General features: G+C 41.2%; 2 protein-coding genes across 4 annotated transcripts in view; both read left to right on the top strand.

The window, feature by feature from the left end:
• The first annotated feature begins 1,388 nt into the window (after positions 1-1,388).
• LOC108237280 (sodium-dependent neutral amino acid transporter B(0)AT2) lies at positions 1,389-12,068 on the top strand. 3 transcript variants are annotated; one of them, XM_017418613.3, is made up of 12 exons: positions 1,389-1,487; positions 4,688-4,892; positions 5,181-5,338; positions 5,778-5,898; positions 5,995-6,170; positions 7,478-7,588; positions 7,685-7,926; positions 8,012-8,186; positions 8,873-9,074; positions 9,395-9,554; positions 9,657-9,819; positions 10,157-12,068. In XM_017418613.3, exons 2-12 carry the CDS (start codon positions 4,688-4,690, stop codon positions 10,391-10,393), a joined length of 1,950 nt encoding a protein of 649 aa, XP_017274102.1. In that variant the 5' UTR covers positions 1,389-1,487; the 3' UTR covers positions 10,394-12,068. The 3 variants fall into 3 exon arrangements, with proteins under 3 accessions (XP_017274102.1, XP_017274103.1, XP_017274101.1); XM_017418614.3 differs by lacking the exon at positions 1,389-1,487 and adding an exon at positions 2,549-2,631; XM_017418612.3 differs by lacking the exon at positions 1,389-1,487 and adding an exon at positions 2,638-2,875.
• A 5,752-nt stretch (positions 12,069-17,820) lies between these two features.
• Positions 17,821-18,912, top strand: part of LOC108237059 (vesicular glutamate transporter 1) — a 16,313-nt gene continuing 15,221 nt past the window's right edge. The window contains exons 1-2 of the mRNA XM_017418241.3: positions 17,821-18,237; positions 18,343-18,487. Coding sequence (XP_017273730.1) covers positions 18,426-18,487 — 62 coding nt within the window. The 5' untranslated portion in view covers positions 17,821-18,237; positions 18,343-18,425. The remainder of the gene's footprint in view (positions 18,238-18,342; positions 18,488-18,912) is intronic.

Consider the following 18,912-nt stretch of genomic DNA (forward strand, 5'->3'; position numbering starts at 1 on the left):
GATAAACAGCAACAGTTGCTTTTCTAGGATTATTGCGGATGTCTTTCCACCTTGTGTTAGTTAACACATACCTGAGTGATCAAAACACCCCTGAAACTTGTGCTTTCATGGAAGTAGTCACACCTAATTTAATAAAAATGGATTTGATTAGCAGCACCTGCTTGCTGCTTACCCTCTTAATCTTCTTACGTTGTATTTGTTAATCCCAGAGGCTCCAGAAGAGGGTCCTGGACATTTTTTAAAGTGAATTACCTCATAGTAACGTTTGGTGTGGATCATAGATGTGTATTATAATACAATAATACTATAAAGCTGCATATAAGTCTTTAGTGGGAATTAAACGGTGCCAACTTTCTGGGAAACTAAACCGCAGATGCTTTTCCACAGTTAGATTCCTCGCTACTTTTGTGTAGTTATTTCTAAACTTAATGAAGACATTTTCTTTCTGAATTAAAGGCCTAGCATTCCTTTCATGCCAGCTATTTTAGAAGTTGTAGCTGTTTTGGTTAAACCTTGTAAAATGCTTTGCACAGACTTTCATGCCATGTTGTGAGATGAGGTGAGATGTGTTGGCGCTTGGAGTATGTGTTGAGGATGACTCTCAGCTACTGCCACAACAAACCTCACCTCAACGTTGGTCATTTTGACTAAGCTGCAGCCATCTTTGTGTTTGATAAGTTTGATTAGCTGCTGTGGCCATCTTTATTTGGGGTGACTCCAGAAGTTAACCTACTGCAGAGCTGCATCCAGTGATTACTCTCTGAGAGCTTCATCAACATCAGTCTGGTGGTTCGTGAGATATTTTGCTAACAGACACGCAAGGACAACTCTGATCGTTAACGGCAAAGTTTAAAAACAAGAATTAGAAAAAATGTGCAGCACTTGGAGTATATGTTGGGGATCAGTCTCAGCTACTACCACACCAATTTTCAGCTCAATACGTGCAAAATTGACTGAGTTGTAGCCATTTATGTGTTTTCTCTGGTCACTTGGCTGTGGTGGCCATCTTCTATTGGGTTGACTCCAGAAGTGAATCAGTCGTAGATGTACGTCCAATGATTACTTTCTGAAAGCATCATTGAGATCCTTCCACTGGTTCATGAAATGCTTCGGTAACAGACATGCACCTTTGGAGGCAGGCGATACTAATCAGTCTTTTCTGACTGTTTAAGGGTTGTATGTGGACAGACGTACCGTCTTTAAATGCAAAATGCTCAATTAATTCACACCTTGTCCCGAGCAGGACAGGTTTTTAGTTTCCATTAGGACTCCTCGCCCCACAGTGATATGTTTAAAGGGTCCTGATGGGGAAACAGACAGGAACACACACACCAAGTCCATGGGATGGAGAGGTGTTGTGTTAACAGTGTCCAATAGGAGACACTGTGGGCGGAGTCAAGAGTCAACTTCTCACAAAGTTGCAAGTTGACTTTGCGTGAGGACATTTGGACAACTTTTACAACAAGGACTTCCTTTGATAACTCAAGGTATTTATCCACTTCTTACTGGGTTTGGGGAGGAAGCCTCACGCACGTGACGTCGCAGATTCTGAGTTAGGGGTGTTTGCGTGTTTTATTTACCTTCAGAGCAGGCATACGTGGCAGTGCGCGTGCGTGTGGCCTGATAAATGTCACTGCGCCTGGGTTTAATGAAAGTAGGTTATCAGTATTGTTTCTGCCCTCTCTCCTTCTTTACAATGGAAACATCATATATATTTATATTATATGTATATAATATATAATACACACACACACACACACACACACACACACACATTTATCAGTGATAAAACACTAGATTAATCTCAGTGTTACAAGTTAAAGTAGAACTGTTTTGAAGTGTAATAAGGTCATATTTCGTGGATAAACTTTTCCCTAATTCCTCTTTGATTCTTCTTTATACGCTGACCTCAAACACTCACACGTGTCTGAAAGTTAAATCTGACGCGCGTGCGTTCGTGGCGCATTCATGTCCCTGTAATGATATCCGTAAAAAAAAAAAAAAAAAAAAAAAAGTAATGATATCCGTGAGCTGTTGACGCGCGAGTCTTTCACGGTGAGAGAAAAGCCGCAAAAACTGCGCATGTTGAGACTTAATACAGCTAAACTGTCTTTTTATTCAAACATAAGGACTATATAAATAAACGTAAAAACTGTATAAATTGGTAAAAAGTAAATCTACTATATTTTGTCTTTCTTCTTAAACTCTTTTATTTTGGATGCCTGTGCGTCGTTGCCCGTGACGTCACACGCAGCGTCGGTGGGTGTGGCGTAGGTTGGGTTCGCGTCCTTGATTTTTTATTTTTTTTATTTTAGGTTGGCACCGGCGCGTTTGGTGGCGCTCCGAGGTGAGCGGGGTCTAAACTACTTAAATCCAAAATGCACCGCTCAGATTCGTGCAAAAGGAGCATATTTGCACTTAAACACGTGGTTGATTAAAATTACAATGGGGTTATTTTAAAACTGTGTCCTGAAATAATAAAATTGCTAGTAAATCAGCTGAACTTGTTTCGCGCAACACACGAGCTCCTCCTCCGGCGAGTGAAAAAGGAGCGTCTCCTCCTCCCTCTTGCATCAGGCGGAAGGAAACTCGCATCTCGCTGCTGTAAACCTCCAGCTATACGACACGCGGGTAAACTTACTACCTCGGTTTTATACATATCTCGTATCCACATGTGAGTGAGACTTGGTATCTCACGTCTGAAGTGGATTATTTTACAATTTGGCGCGCGCGAAACTCGCCAGGTCGTGGCGTCTGAAGTCGCACGTGGCGGTTACCTCTGAGCAGACGGAGGGATAAAAGATAACTGTGTGTTTTCCGCCCCTGAAGAACATCCTCTTCTCCCTCGTTATTGAAGATATTTCCCGCGGATCAGGTGAGCTAGTTTATAAAGTGTTCAATTACTGCAGGTTTACCTTAAATCTTTGTAAATGTGGTTTTTAAAGTTAGAACAGATGAATTATTAAACCATCAGGAGGCTGGCTCACCTCACCACAATGTTTATATTACTGTGTTTTTATTTATTGATTGATAGAATAAATATTAGTGTTTTAAAGTATATGAGGAAGAAGACTTATGGATCTCTAATCAGGGATTATCCTGCCTGGACTACTAACTAACTAGCTCCCCATCTGTTTAAGCAGATAGCATTCATGTCTAGTTACCTTAAAGTAATAATGCATTTTGTCTTTCTGAAATATTAGAAAACACCTCTTATTCTAACACATTTCCAACAAAAGCTGTACCTCAAAGAGGGAAAACTTTGCAGCTTTGCATAAAAAAAGCAAGAGGAAGGTCAGATCAGGACCTATTTAAATGATATTCATCAGAAATTTCTCTGCGTTTATTTGGTTTTCATAATCCTAGAGGCTTTAAGGCAATAAAGAAAACTGTTTACAGGCCTGAATGCAAAACTTCCAGAGAATAATGACAACTTTCAGCATTTTTGCTGTTCATAATAAGTCCATAATCGGTGTCCTTCTGAGTGAAATCATCGAAATGAAAAAGCCAGTCGTGTACATCGGTTCATAGAACTTCAACATACCAGAGATGGATCAATTAATTGGTTAACTGATTTTAATCGGCCGATATTTACCTTTTTTTTAATTCTGCACATACATAGCAGATCACCAAGCTGGAACATAAAGATGCAGCAGCTACAACCAACTCCATAATGTATTTATTTTAAAGCCACAGTGTTCATTTATATGTTATTTAAAGTGTACGAGTTCTTCTAAGGGTTGTTAAATACACATTTATTTAAGGTAAACAGGCGCTGCCCTAGCATTGCTCACAGAAAAACTCACCTCAGTCAACTTCTTCAGCGTGCGTGCACTGAAAAAAATAAATGCCCAGAAGTTTCCACAAAATATGCATCTATTAGCTTCAAACTGCTGTTGTGAAAGTTCACTTGCTGCATACACCTCATTTAAAATTAAAAGGAGCTTTTCTTTGGCTTTGGGAAGTTTGTGTAGAACATTTACATATAGGATATCACATGGCAGTAAACAGATTCCTAAATATTTTTGTTATACAGTTTAATTTAACTTAATTTTAGCAAAGTTCTGGGAAACTGGAGGTAATCACTGAAACCCCTTTGAATAAACCTAAAATAATTTTGGTTTGGATTGGAAAAGCTTCAGATAACATATTTGCATTTGTAAAGTCAGGGTTTTTGCAATGTTTTGACTTGCTGCACCACAGGAGCTCTTACCCCACAGCGTATTCACATAGACCACCAGAGCAGTGGTTTCCAAAGTTGGGTTCAGGACCCCATTATGGGCTGCGAAACATCAAGTTTCTTGTCTTGAGATGATTTCCAGAAACAAAATAAAGATTCAAACTGACCGGTAATAACATTTACTGCTGTAATTGTTATGAGTGATGAAATATGTAGTTGGATGTAAATGAAAATAGTCAATATTTGTTGTTCAGCCCTTGTTAAATTAGCCGAACTGCTATGTTGGCATAATTTAAAGATATTTGGGGTCAGAAGTTTCTGCCGCTGGTATTTTGTGGGTTGGAAGCTGAAGAGTTTGCATTAGAGCAGCTGGCAGAAATAATACCAGCTGTTTGTGGTGCAGAAACCTGCTGTGGAAAATGTCTGCTCAGAAGTCGTTCTGGATCTGTATTAAAAGTCAGCTTGTGCTGCTTCGTTATTGGTGTTTGCTTTGTGTCCCATCCTCAGATGGAGAAGCAGCCTCTGCCAGCCGATGACGACAAACCCGGAGAGGCCGGGGTTGACGCTCAGGCGGCGCAGCAGGGCGACTCTGAACCTGTCTCCCGCGCGGGGTGGAACAGTAAGATAGAGTACTTCTTGGCTCAGGTGGGATTCAGTGTCGGACTCGGCAACGTCTGGAGGTTTCCGTATCTGTGCCACCAGAACGGAGGAGGTGAGTACTTGTTGCTTCTCATGGCTGTAGTTTACTTTGGGTGCAGCTGTTGCACTGACGAAGGAGTGTGTTGTCAGCGTTATCATCATCACTGGACAAGTTTGTGATGAAGGAGACACTGTTGCTACTGTGTTAAATCATGCGTGTAAATTTATCAGCTACCAGTAGCGTCATTAGAAACTGTTGCGTTCCAAATCATGCGTACTGAAGCCGCTTCTTTGGACACTTTCTAATATTTTTGTATGGCCGGTTGTATGGCTGATTGAGTCTCGTTTGTCTCGCCCTCAGGAGCTTTTCTCCTTCTCTACGTGCTGCTGATGCTGGTTGTCGGGATTCCCCTCTTCTTCCTGGAGCTGGCAGCCGGTCAGGCCATCCGCCAGGGCAGCATCGGCGTGTGGAAGTCCATCTCCCCGAGGCTGGCAGGCATCGGCTACTCCAGCTGTGTGGTAAACAAAAGTTAAACGATTTACCCTCCCCTCTACGATGCTGTTACAAAACAGAAGGCGCACGCTGCCAGATGATTTCCTACGGTTGTTTTGTTCAGTGTGGGTTTTTTTTTTGCTTCAGTCAGTAATTTCCTGTTTGAAACCTTCTCCCAGTTGCTAGGGAAAAGCCTGTGTTTTATTTGAGGAGCTCAGGAAAGAATCCACTTGGGGCAATAATGTGATGATGTGGGCGTTTTTTATTTTTACCCTTTACAAAAAGTAATGATAAATTAGGTCCCAAAGAGGCAGCTGCTGCTTTCTTGAAATACTGTTTGTGACGAATACAGCTGGTTCAAATGCATACTTTTACCTTTCTATCTGCAGGTAGAAAAGATTTTGATGTCACAGCTGTACGTATCAGTTTTTACTTGAACTAAGTGATCCTGTTCTAAAACCCCAGGTTTGTTTCTTTGTGGCCCTCTACTACAACGTGATCCTCGCATGGAGTCTGTACTACTTTGGGAACTCGTTCCAGTCCCCGTTACCTTGGGGAAACTGCCCGGTGCAGGGAAATATAACAGGTATGATTATTGTTCTTGACTAATAAACGTATGAAGCGACTGTCTCATGGGAGACTCATATCTGATCGCTCTTTGTTGCTTTTTTTTTCATACCAGTGAAAGAATGCGAGAAAAGTTCCCCCACGTCGTATTTCTGGTACCGCAGAGCTTTGGACATCACAGACTCAATCGACGAGGTGGGCTCTTTCAACCCTTACGTGGTTGGCTGTCTATTCGCAGCTTGGACCATCGTGTGCCTGGGAATGTTCAAGGGAATCAAGTCCTCTGTGAAGGTATTCAGCATTTACTGGAGGGATTCTTGGCTTAAACGTCTACGAGGTGGTTACTTTAGATTTACCGCTACTTTTTAAAATGACTTATTCGACCGAGTGTGTTGTTTTGCCTTTATAGTTTTCTGCTGATATTAAGAGTGAAAAACATTACAGTTCGGTGATCAAATCAAAGAGAGAATCTCCTTATTTATGCTGCAAACAGACTCTTATTCCTGTCGTACTTTGGCAACTTTCTTCTAATCCGTGTCACATGTTGAGCCTGGATTTCAGAGTTCTTGTGGAATCTGTGGCTGAAAGGGTGCCGATCCACATCACGTCTAAAACCCCCTGATGTGTGTTTAATGTTTTTCTTCCTCTGTATTGTGTAAGAACAACACGCCACGGTTCGGTCTGTACAGATCTGCTCACAACAGGCAGTGAAGCACAGGCGCAGGATAAGGTGGCGTTCATAGAAACTACACAGGAACTTAATCAGCCTAACAGTCCGTAAACAAGGGGATTGAAATGATCAGCATTCATAAGAAATATTGCTGCTAGTGACAGATGTTTCTTTATTGTTTTGGTCCTGGTTTATAAAAGGCAGAGAGTAGCACTTCAACTATGTGTTTCTAATGATTCTGAGCTACAACCACGCTAAATTTTAGCACAATATCTGCAAAACTGACTGAATTAAAGCAACATTTATGTTTGCTAAGGTTAGTTGGCTGTGATGGCCATCTTTAACTAGGGTGACTCTGAAAGTTAATCAGTTGCAGATGTACACCCAGTGATTACTTTCTGAGAGTTTCATTAAAATCTGTTCTGTGGTTCACCAGATTATTTTGCTAACAGACGAGACGAACTGGTTCTGGAGCCTTTTTTGTGTTATCACTAAGGGCTTATTTGGTCCTGTGCTACTTTTTTGGCGTTTGTTGTTGTCCATTTTATTACTTGTTTGTTTTTTTCCCCTCCAAGGGTCGAGCTCAGCTGGTTAGAGGACTTTAAAGTTTAAAGTTGTGATAAAGATTATAAATGTTCCAGCTTTAGAGGAACCGTATTTAATTGACCCAGGTGTTGTAAACGCTTTGAGGTTGCCAAACAAACACACAAATCATCACGAGCCGATATCAGGAGGGAAACCTCAGCAGCACAGTTTTCACTACGCTAAAATTAAACCAACTGATTATATTTGTCGTGTCTTGGATGAACAGCTGCATCAGACTTTTTACCTGCCCAGACACAGGTTTTAGTTTCTCTGGGCGAGCAGGCAATCATCAACGCCCAGAATAATGTTTCTCACAGATGATCGGTTTGCCCTCATGTCCCAGGTGATGTATTTCTCCTCCATCTTCCCGTACGTGGTGCTGTTCTGCTTCCTCGTCCGGGGACTCATGCTGGACGGAGCTTCAGAAGGAATCGCCTTCATGTTTTACCCCAAGGTACCCGCAGAGAGTAAATGTCCAGCTGAATGAAGTGAAGCAGATTTGACTCCTTCCCTGACGCACCCATTTTTTTTTCTCCTCATGCGTCTCCAGCTGGAAATCTGGGGAGACGTGCAGGTGTGGCGGCAGGCAGCCACGCAGGTTTTCTTTGCTCTGGGCCTCGGCTTCGGATCCATCATTGCCTACTCCTCCTACAATCCCAAGAACAACAACTGTCACCGCGATGCCTTCACGGTCTCCTTGATAAACTTCCTCACGTCCGTGCTGGCCACTCTGGTGGTGTTCGCGGTGCTGGGCTTCCGTGCCAAAGAAAAGGTCATGGCATGTGTGGTCAGGTGTGTGCTGAGAACGACTTTCTCCCTCGTTCTGGACTCAAGAGTCACTTGAATATTTAAGAACATTTTCCTTTTGTTCCTTTAGTAATGTAATGAAGTTGTCAGAGCGCAGTGGTTTGGATCCAAGCCTGATGCCCAGCTTTAACTACTCCGATCCCAAATCCGTGAGTCTGGAGGACTACACCGACTGGTTTAAACAGCATGGAAACGAGATCCCCGGCAATTTAACGGAGTGTGACCTGGAAAAACAGATGCAGGAGGTAAGAAAGTATCTGTGTGATTCAGCATTCACACTTCTGTTTTCCTGTTTTTCATTTTTCTGGAAGGTACTTCTGGAGCTATTTTAACTACTTATATAAGAAAACATTCAGCTGAATCTGGAGATTTTGGTTTTTTTGTGACTTTTCTACCTTTCAAAACATCTAACTTTATTTATAAATGTTCTTTTTATAGAAATGCATTAAGATCTCTTCAATTCCTTCAAAAAACATTTTTCTTTTTCAAATCTGTTTTAGTGTACTTGCTCATGTTTTTAGCTATGATTCAGCTACTTTTAGCTTTTATCTGCTCTTTTGCTACTTTAAGCTTTTAACCACCATTTGCTTCTTTGAGTGTTTAGCTAGCCTTTTGCTACTTTGGACTAGCCTTTTGCTATTTTTAGCTTCTGCTGTTTTATTACGTGTAGTTTACAGCCAGCATTTTGCTACTTGTAGCTAGCTTTGAGCTACTTTGAGCTAGTATTTTGCTCCCTTTGGCTTCTAGCTACAGTTCTGTTTTAGCTTTAATGACTCAGTTTCAGCGCTCATCATTCCCTCTGCGTTTTCACCTAAAATACAACTCTCTTCTTCTTCTCTCTTTATAACTTGTATGATAGAATCGTTTTGTAAGAATGTCCTTTCTGTCCAGTAAAACTAAAGCTGGTGGTTCTGGTTCTGGTTCTGTTCAGGGCGTGGAGGGGACGGGTCTGGCCTTCATCGCCTTCACAGAGGCCATGACGCTCCTGCCTGGAAGCCCCTTCTGGTCTGCGATCTTCTTCCTCATGCTGCTCAACCTGGGTCTCAGCACCATGTTCGGCACTATGGAGGGCATCCTCGCCCCCCTCAGGGACCGCTTCAGTTTTCTGGCTAAAAACAAGATCAAACTCACAAGTAAGCACCTGATTTTACTCTAAGAAGTTGCATTTTTGTGCCTGTGTGTGTTTGTCTGTTGCTAAAATATCTCATGAACCACTGGATAAATTTTAATTAAACTTTTAGAAAGTGATAATTGGATGTTCATCTACAGCTGATAAACTTTTAGAGTCAACCCAATTCAAGATGGCTGCCACAGCCAACCAGCCTTAAAGACTAAAATTGTCATAACTCAGTCAGTTTCACAGATAGAGAGGTAAAACTTGATGTTGTAGTAAATGATAAAACCACGCTGAGGAGTTGGTTTCAGCCTAACGTTCCTGTCTTTGTTGATTCAGTCGGCAGCTGCATCGTTGGCTTTCTGATCGGCATCATCTTCAGCCAGCGCTGTGGAAACTACTTCGTGATGATGTTTGACGATTACTCCGCCACTCTTCCGCTCATCATTGTTGTGGTGTTCGAAACCTTCAGCGTGTCGTGGCTGTACGGAGCCGACAGGTAAGGTTTCTGTTCACACGTTATTCTAAACTTATCATCTTTGTCTCAATCACAAACGTTTCCTTAAATATTGCGTGTGTGTGTCTCCCCCCCCCCCCACAGATTTCTTGACGACATCCAGGGAATGCTGGGCTGGCGACCCAGTGTTGTTTATAAATACCTGTGGAAGTACGTCTGCCTGCTGGCCATGCTGGGGCTGCTTGGAGCGACCACCATCCGCATGTTTATGGAGACCCCAACTTACAGGGCGTGGAACCAGGAAATGGTACGAGTAGAAAAATACACCCTTTTTTTTTTTTTTTTAAATTCTGACAAAACACTATTCTGAATTCAAACGGAGTAATCCTTTTAAAGTTAAGCCAAATCACAGCCCTGTACAAACATTAACAGCTTCAGACAGTTCAGCCACAAGACATGCAGAGCCCCGATCAAAGCAAACATTTTTCTTTTTTCTTTCTGCACATGTGCACAAACACAACAAAATTAAACAAGCTGCGCTTCGCTTTTCCTCCACTCCTACTTCTCAGTGCAATAAATTGAGCATTATGGTTCTGGTCGGTGAGTAATTAATCTGATTTGGTTTGTTTTTGTTTTTTTTTCAGGCGACTGATGGTCTTCTGCCCTATCCTGGCTGGGCCCTGGCTGTTTTGTCTTTACTGATTGTATTTGCCATGTTGCCCGTCCCGGTGGGCTTGCTCCACTCTGTTGTGCAGGAAAGGAGAAAACCAACCACCAGAGACACGGACGCCGGTCACTACAGCATCGTAAACACTGACGAAACTCCAATGGCCGACATGTCAGAGCTGAACCACCCGAACGGGGTCGCCTCTGTTCCCTAAACACTGGACTCTGTGTCCGATGAGACGTGACCTGAAACATGCAGTAAAATAAATTAAGTGGTCCATTTTTAAAAGACTTTTAAATTATCCATCAGCTTTTACCACACGTGAGTCGAAAGCTTGTTTTAGATTTATTAAAAAAAAACCTTTTATCTTTATTTAACCTAACTTATGTCATGCATATCCAAAGGATAATGGTTTCCTTAAAATGTACAGCTTTTAAAAAGTCTGTATTATGACCAAAATTTGGAACAAAACAATATATTTCTGCACAAAAAGTGCAGAGTGGATTTTTTTTTTTTTCGTCAAATTGAGCAAAAAATACGGTGTCGTGTTTCAGAATCAGCCACGAATCACCCAATTCAGCCTTAAAGGGTTCGGTTGTTGGTCTTTTAAAAAAAAAAATTCCATTCTTTATGTATTGTTACAGTGTTGGATGGTGATATTATTAGTCCAGTCAAACTGTGGTCTTTTTGATCAAGTTTGGAGCAAAGCTTAAAAAAAAAAAGCTTTGGTAGCAATGCAAAATACAACCCAGTATGTACCTAGTACTTACAGGGTGCATACCAGGAACATACCCTGTTACATACCTGGTAAGTATCAAGTACCAGGTTCATAATGGTTAAATAACCAGTACGTACCAGTCTGTGTTCTGTGCTGCTGAAGCTTGTTTAAGACCGTGGATGGAAGGAGGGACTTTCCAAAGGGCTAATATAAAAGAAACGATGTTTTAAACTGTGAATTGTATTACGATAGAAACACTTCCGTATATTATGCACCTAATTTCAGCAAATCACTCATGCTGATTTGACCTAAATGTTAAAACTTTTTATGTTTTTTTTACCAACTCTTGCAGCTTATCACTGCCAAAGGTTTCTTCTAAATGTTGTCTGAAGCGTATGTTTCTTTTAATTTTCTTCTGAAAAACAGACTTTTTACAGCACAGTAAATATTTACTGTTACACCAGCAGTGATCCAACTTGACTACATCTTTTGAAACCATCTCGGCGATCAGCTGAAGTGTTGATGTGCTGATCACTGGGGAGAAAAGGGTGAAACGTTGAGTCATTGTCCGAATGTGATCCATTACAGAGAGCGCACGTGTTGCTGCATGAAATCTTATAAATGTTGATTTTAAATTTGCATCTCAAACAGTATCGATGTATCTTTACCCTGATTTACAATCTGAGAGTTTGGTGAAAATGTGAAAATTCTCCTTAAATGTAAATATGTATATAATGCATATAAATTAGCCAGCAAATGTTTATTGTTTTGCTTTTTTTGTTGTTGTTGTAAACTAGCAATTAGGTGTATTTTATTCCTTCTAGTACAGCTTAATATGTCAAAACTAGTGATGTGCTTAAAAACCAACTTGTTGCAGGATTTAGTGATGAATGTCTGTCTTCAGAGGGTTATTTTTCTGTTTTATTACAGCTGCAGTTTGTTTTCTGGGTTAGTCTTGAATTTCCACCTTTTTAGTCAAAGTAAACAGATTTTCTGAACAAAGAAAGTGCCTTTAACTTGAACTGGGCTGAGAAACAAAGTGTTGAAATCATTCCAGTATATGTAGAGTCTTTATTCAGTTAATTTTGAACAAACGTTTTGTAGAAATATGTACAGTAAGATTAGGATTGTCTGTCACTTTTTTTTTCAATAAAATACAATTTCCATTCGCTTTTCTGTTGAAATTATGTTTCTAAAGACTCCTGCCTGACTTCTTGTCTTGTCTAATTGTTAGGATTACAATTTTTGAAAATAAATGTGTAAAAACTTGGACATACATGGAAATGAAAAGCTCCAAAACTTATAGTCAAACGAGTTAGGAGCAAGAAGGAAATGATTGTAATTTACCTCGCACGTAGATGTTTTCCATCATCTCGTTTGTTTTCGTCGTCTCCCACTGAGCAGTCTCATTTTCCCTGAAGATCCAAAGATGCTGGTTGGTGGATTTCTGCGTTTCTGCTCTCATGTTCTCAAACACAACACACCTCTGTGACTGCTGTGTCTCCTGCTGTCCATCTGTTCCATCATCTGCTTGGGAAACTGAGGTGTCCAAGACTCAGGCCAAAGGGAAATACCTGCTGAAATGACCACTGCGTGGAGATGTGTTATAAGGGCCTGGTTTTCCTTTAACTTTGGTAATCACAGGTAAATGGACTGTATTTATATAGCACCTTTTTAGCCAACCAGGCTACTTGAAGCGCTTTACAACCCAATCTGTGCCCTTATTTATCCATCCACACACACACACTCATACAGCACTGAATCTCTACAAAGCTGACCTGAATAAATCATTCTATAGAGTTGAATCAGTCCTTTAAACTCCATTCATACACTGATGAGGCACATTGGAGGCAGTGATGTGTTCAGTGTCTTGCTCTGGGACACTTCAACATGTGACTCCTGCCTGGAATCAAACCTCCGACTCTCTCATTGGAGGATGACTGCTCTAACCACTGATCTCATGACCGTCCAGTTCAGGGTTGGATTTTTTTTTTTTTTTCCTCTGAAACATTTCCAAGTTTTATCTAAGAGTCCTATTTACAGAAAGCGTGCAGGTGGGCTGAAACCCGAACCTCCAGGCCATCCGGGCCTCTGCCGAGGCGGCGGACCTGTTGGAGCTGTCTACGAGCGAGGAGTCTGGAAATGGAAACCTCTGCTCTGTTACTGGAAGGCAATTCAAAGCAGAACACTCAGAGGATCAGGTGTCAGCCTGTGGAGATCGGCGTCCAACATTAAACCTTTTGTGTGCTGACCTCTTACGTCTGAAGGAAGATATAACTACTGAGACTAAAATACCCAGAACCTTTCAAACACTCGTCTGATTGGTTGGTTACTCTACAAAACACCGAACTGTGCAAAGGTCTTTGGTCGTCCCTCGTTACCTTTTGGAGCCAATTCGATCTAAGATGGCTGCGACAGCTAATCAACCTCAGGCAACACAAAATGGCTACAACTCAGTCGTTTTTACAGATACTGAGCTTTAATTTGAGAGTCCTTCACAACACATACTCCGAGCCTGACATCTTCCGATAATATATGAGATTGCACATGACTTTATTATTTATTTTTAAGTGTTGATCAAAATGGCTACAATCGCCATTCTTCAACATAAGACCTCAGTTTACTTCATTCATTCGAGGAATGCTTGGCTTTTGATTTTAACATTAAATGAACTCTGCTTTAAATATTTTCCAAACGCCATAAAAGGGATCTTTGCTGTAATCATTTCAAAATATTTCATCATGTAGATTTTTCTCTGTAGTAAAGATAAAGATTGTTTATGTTTGATTCTGTCATTTCCTACTTACACGTGCTGACTTTTAAACTTGTAAACCCTAAAATCACCCGAATCACTGTGTTAAAGGAAAGGCTTTAAGTTCACCATCTGTTGCCTGCATGTTATAGCCTTGCGCGGTGGACTCCTCAGGTGTCCCCTTTGAAATAATTGCACGTCTGGGGACTTCAGTCGTCTTGGATCCGCTCTCACTTCAGTCAGCCAGAGAGGCAGAGCGAACAAACACCCGGCCGAGAGAAAAACCGTGTTCCTCGCTGCAGCCTCAGGTAAATGTATCTGATCCGTTTAAAATATTTTATGTCTGCTTTGTGGGAAAGAACCTGTTAGTTGGAAAATGCCTCTTTTTGAAAGGAGGACCGTGAGGTTTGTGAAATACAACTGGGGATTTGTAACCGGGCGATACGGAGAAACAACTGCAGTATTACCAGCGACACAGACCACAAAGATATCTCAAATATGTGATTTTTGAAACAAACTGTGCAGCCATTAAAAGAGGTAAGTCTTCTCTCAGAGTGCTTGTGAATGAGAGCTGTTATTGTTTGTTCCAGTGGACGATCCTCATGGGGGGCCTGGCAGCTCTTTGTCTGCTGCTGATGTTTCCACTGAGCAGCTCTCAGAACACTTTCCAGTCCGAGCAGGAGATCAGTGGCCATCAGGGCCCGGCGGCACCTCCTCCTCCTCCTCCTCCTCCTCCTCCTCCTCCACCTCCTCCAAACATACAGGAACTCCTCATAAAAGACGACAGGCCTCACCTAAATGCCGAACGGACATGTGAGTCTTATTTAACGAAACTTTCTTTGGTAGAGCTGTGTCCGGCAGAGAGCTGCTTTAAAGTCTGCACCATGAGGGATCCTCTGCGTGTGCTCATGCCTCTGCAGATGCTCGCAATGACAAGGATAACGCCAAGATAGCCCTTTTCATCGCCGCCTCCGTCGGGACCTTCGCTCTGATGGCGGCAGTTTACTGTATCTACAACAAGTTCTACACCAAACACCAGTACCTGCACACCCAGCTCCACGACGACCCAGGTGGGGCTTACACACGGGGGCAACTTTGTGGTTGCAGGAAGTCTTGTTTTTCCTGCTGTTAAAAAAAGGGTTTCACATTTTACCTTTCTGCCGTCTCTGTCCACAGACTCGGATGCCATGGACCCGCCCGTGTACTTTCACACCTCTGCTGACTCCAGCGCAGCTTGTTCACAGAAATCTGGCTACGGCTCGCTCTCCGACACACCGTCCATTATTTCCGTCCCCCCCAGTCTGTCCCCTCCTCCGTCCGCCATGCCTTTCCCTCCCCTCTTCCTGTCCTCCCGCTCTTTGAGAACCATATCTGCTCAGGATTTGGAAAAGAGTTGCATCTGATGTCGTTTCCGTAGCTGCATACGGCTTCTAAAGAAAATACAGTCCTCAAAATGTTTTTTTAGATCAGTTATTTGTAACATTTGCACAAAAATATCTCATTTGTAGCTGCAATGACAACTTTTCACCACCACATCTTCAAGCACAACCATTTTTAAAAGTGTAGTCATCTGTGATTTATGTCAACTACAATCAGAAACTATCTGTTCTGCATTTTGTCTAATATCACCAACTATCTCTGTAGAAAATAAACAGCTAAAAAAGGTCTTTCTGTTTGTGTAACCATTTATTAAGATGCACACACTTCTAAACAGCACATGTGGTGTTCCATAAGCCCCACAGTCGTCCAGGGGCTTCTGCTTCAGATGGTTCAGTTTGTTTAGTTTTTCTGATGGATTCTATAAAATGGAGAAATCTCAAACATTAAAGTTGTGTAGAGAGTTTAATGTTATTCGAATGAGCCGTTTACTGGTAATTTTCTGCCAGATGGAGCCACCTGCGGCCACATATACTCACATCTTTTTGCTATAAATGGAAAAAAAATGATTTTAGCTTCACAACAAATTTTGATGTATGTGTTTTTATAGTTTGAAAAATTTGTGACTTCTAAATCAAAATGTAGACAAGTAAATGAAATTTGTGTAGGTTCAAATAAAAATATTTAAACCAGTTAGTTTGTTTTAACAGCTCTGAGCTCAGACCTTTAGTTTAGTTCAGGTTTCTGGTGGAGTTTGAATTTATTTGATGGAAATGAATCCATAATATTAGAGCAGTTGTGTTATTATTTATTTAGTCTTATTACTGAATTCCACCAAAATCATTTCATAAGGTTGTAAGGACAAACACACCGATCCCTTAGGACGAGACACAACACCCAGCTGAGGTCGTTAAAAAACACGTAAACTGAGATCAATCCAAGATTAATTAAAAAATAATTAATCTTTGTGAAATTAATTAATTAATTATCCTTCAGCTAATTAATCTAATTAATTAATTTTAGTGCCACAACACTAAAACAGGAAACTGGTGGAATAATCACTCTCATAATGAAGCCAGTTGTTTACTTACAATAAAAAATGTGTTAAAGATTGTGAAGTTTTAATTTTAAGCTTGTTTAAAGATCACGTACTCATGATGGAGTGCCATCTAGTGGCACAAATTGGGAGCTTCAGTCAACTGAGCGCCTCACTGTTGTCAGAGTTTGATTAAAAAGATATATAACTCCAAATCACAAAACTAATTAGAGGATAAAGAAATTAGTTATTACCAATATCAACTTGATTTTAATTAACTTTTATTTGTAACATCACAAACTCCCAGAACTGTTACCGTCTTAGGCAGGGCAAATAACTTTAGCACAATATTTTCTCAAATTTTGAAGCAAGATTTTGAGTGTTTGTAGGTTCTCTGTTTTCCAGAACATGGACTTCTTTTCCTCTTTTCACTTGAGGAGTTTTCTCAGTTCAAGCTGAAAATTGCTCTAAAACTGCAGCAAAGACCAGAAGGACACTCGGGAGGGAGAGAGATTTGCATGTGAGTGCAGCCTGCATAAACAAAGCAACTCAGTACAGTTTTAAAGCTTTGTCTTTGAATGAGGCGCAAAATGTCTTTGAAAAACAAGAAATAGTCCAGTTTATGGACATAAAATCGTGCACTTGTTGCAAAAACAGGTAGTTGGTCAACCTCCCGAGATGCACCGTAAAGCTAATAAAAAATGATCAAATTCTGATCAAGTTAATATCTGGAGCCAAATTGTCAGAAATAAAACTTTTTCTAATGAGTTGATTTGAGCTCTAAAAATTTGGACATAATTTACAAATCTCATTTTACTCTGTGGATGATAAATCATTTTCTTTTGGGTCTGTAAATTTTGCTCATTTGTGGAGGCAGAGGCTTGTTTATTTGTACATCTGCTTATAAGTTCAAATATCAAAAATCATCTCACATTATTGTCAGGCACTTCTAACACATATGGAGTTTGCAAAAGTACAAAACTACTAAAACCAGAACTTTTCCCCCACCGCCAGAAGGCAAAGTTGGGCGATACTGTTTTTGTTTGTGTCTCTGTGTGTGCATGTGTTCTTGTGTCTGTCTGTTAGCAAAATATCTTATGAACCACTGCATGGATTTTTAATGAAATTTCCAGGGAAGAATCGTTAGATGTATGTCTACAAGTCATTAACTTTTAGAGTCAACCTAATTCAAGATGGCTGCCCCGCCAACTGACCTTAGAAGCACAAACATGGCCACAATTCTGTCAGTTTTACAGAAAGTTTGCTAAAAGTTGGTGTGACAGTAGCTGAGAGACATTGTCAACAGAAAAGCTACTCAATGTGCTTCATCTATGCTTGAAACTCTCACAGCAATCATCGGAGTCAATCCTGTTTGTCTGTTAGCAAAATATCTCAGTAACCAGTGGACGAATTTAGATGAAACATTCAGAAAGTAATCACTGGATGTACCTCTACAACTGATTATCTTTAGGGGCCAACCAAATTTAAGATGGCCGCCGCAGCCAACTGATATTAGCCTAAATAAAAATGTCTGTAACTCGGTTAACTCTACAGATACTGAGCTAATTTGGTGTGGTGGTAGCTGAGAGTCATTCTCAACACATACTCTGAGCGCAACACCTCCCGTTAATTGCGCATAAGGTTACTTTGACCAAAATGGCCATAACTCCACCATTTCTTAAAATCATCTTTATGTAAAACTCTGGCATAATAGGCGTTTTTTTTTTTTTTTTTTACTGCGCCTTTAAAGTTGTGTTCAAACCCAATCCTGGCTCACGAAAGCAGACTCGGTCCAGCCTTTCCACAAACACCTGGGAGTTGCGTCCTGCGCGTCCGACTCCTCTCTCCATTCAAGGCTCCCAGAATAGCCTTCCCCGGGCGCTTAAAACAGCGCGCGCTGGACTTGAGTGGAAAAGGAAGTGACACGCTTCCACTCCACACACCGGGAGAGATTAGCGCGCCGGCAGCTGTAATCTCCTCTCAGGACTGAGGCCAGAGACACCGGAGGCACCGGAGACACCGCTCCCTTCAGCCCTGCCCAAAGTTACCCAGAGCGCGTTTTATGCGCAGCGGCGGAGGCTCATCTGGACCTCAGGGATTCTGGCAAAGCGGGACTGAAAATGTTAACTCGGTTTATCATAGGCAGATGAAAGTAACTGGACATCTTGGAACCAGGTAAAAAAATAAAAATTTATGTAAGCTAAAATAATAATAATAATAATAATAATAATAATAATAATAATAATAATAATAATAATAATAATAATAATAATAATAAAGAGAGACGACGCAGAGGAGACGGCTGTGCGCTCGGACAGGGGCGCGCAAGGAGTCCACGTCGGTCCGGTTCTGGAGTCGTGAGGATGGAGATCCGGCCGGACAGGTTTAAGGCCGTGGCAGCCAAGACTCTGGGGAAGATCTACGGGTATGTACAGTCATGTGTTCTGTTGGATGAGGCGCAGCTGAAAGATGAATTCGGCTCCTTATCTGAGAGGAGATCGAGGTGTTCTCAGGCTCAGGGTAATCTGCCACATCTGGATCTAGGAACTCGGACGAGCAATAAAATAACTTTCTCGGTATGGTTGTAGGAATTATGAGCACTTAAAAGCAATAAAACGCAACCTCTGAAGTTTTCAGTAAAAGTAAAAATATCCTCAGTTGCTTCCTGGGGACAAAGGACCGAATTAAGTTACATTTTAGGACTAGTCTGTCCGATCAGTGTAAAATGAAGCCTGGATCAATATCTGGATCAGTTTTCTGCTGTTCTTTTATATTATTGAGCTACAGGAGTCTTATAATGGCCTTGTGTGTGTCTGTGTATGTGTGTGTGTGTTTTTTTTTTTTTTTTGT

This window comes from Kryptolebias marmoratus, linkage group LG17 (assembly GCF_001649575.2).
Source record: "Kryptolebias marmoratus isolate JLee-2015 linkage group LG17, ASM164957v2, whole genome shotgun sequence".
Classification (NCBI taxonomy): domain Eukaryota; kingdom Metazoa; phylum Chordata; class Actinopteri; order Cyprinodontiformes; family Rivulidae; genus Kryptolebias; species Kryptolebias marmoratus.

Coding starts and splice junctions, on each gene's coding strand:
- LOC108237280 (XM_017418613.3), top strand. CDS start 4,688: ATGGAGAAGCAGCCTCTGCCAGCCGATGACGACAAACCCGGAGAGGCC. Junction 5,339..5,777: donor TCGGCTACTCCAGCTGTGTG/GTAAACAAAAGT, acceptor CTAAAACCCCAG/GTTTGTTTCTTTGTGGCCCT. Junction 6,171..7,477: donor GAATCAAGTCCTCTGTGAAG/GTATTCAGCATT, acceptor CTCATGTCCCAG/GTGATGTATTTCTCCTCCAT.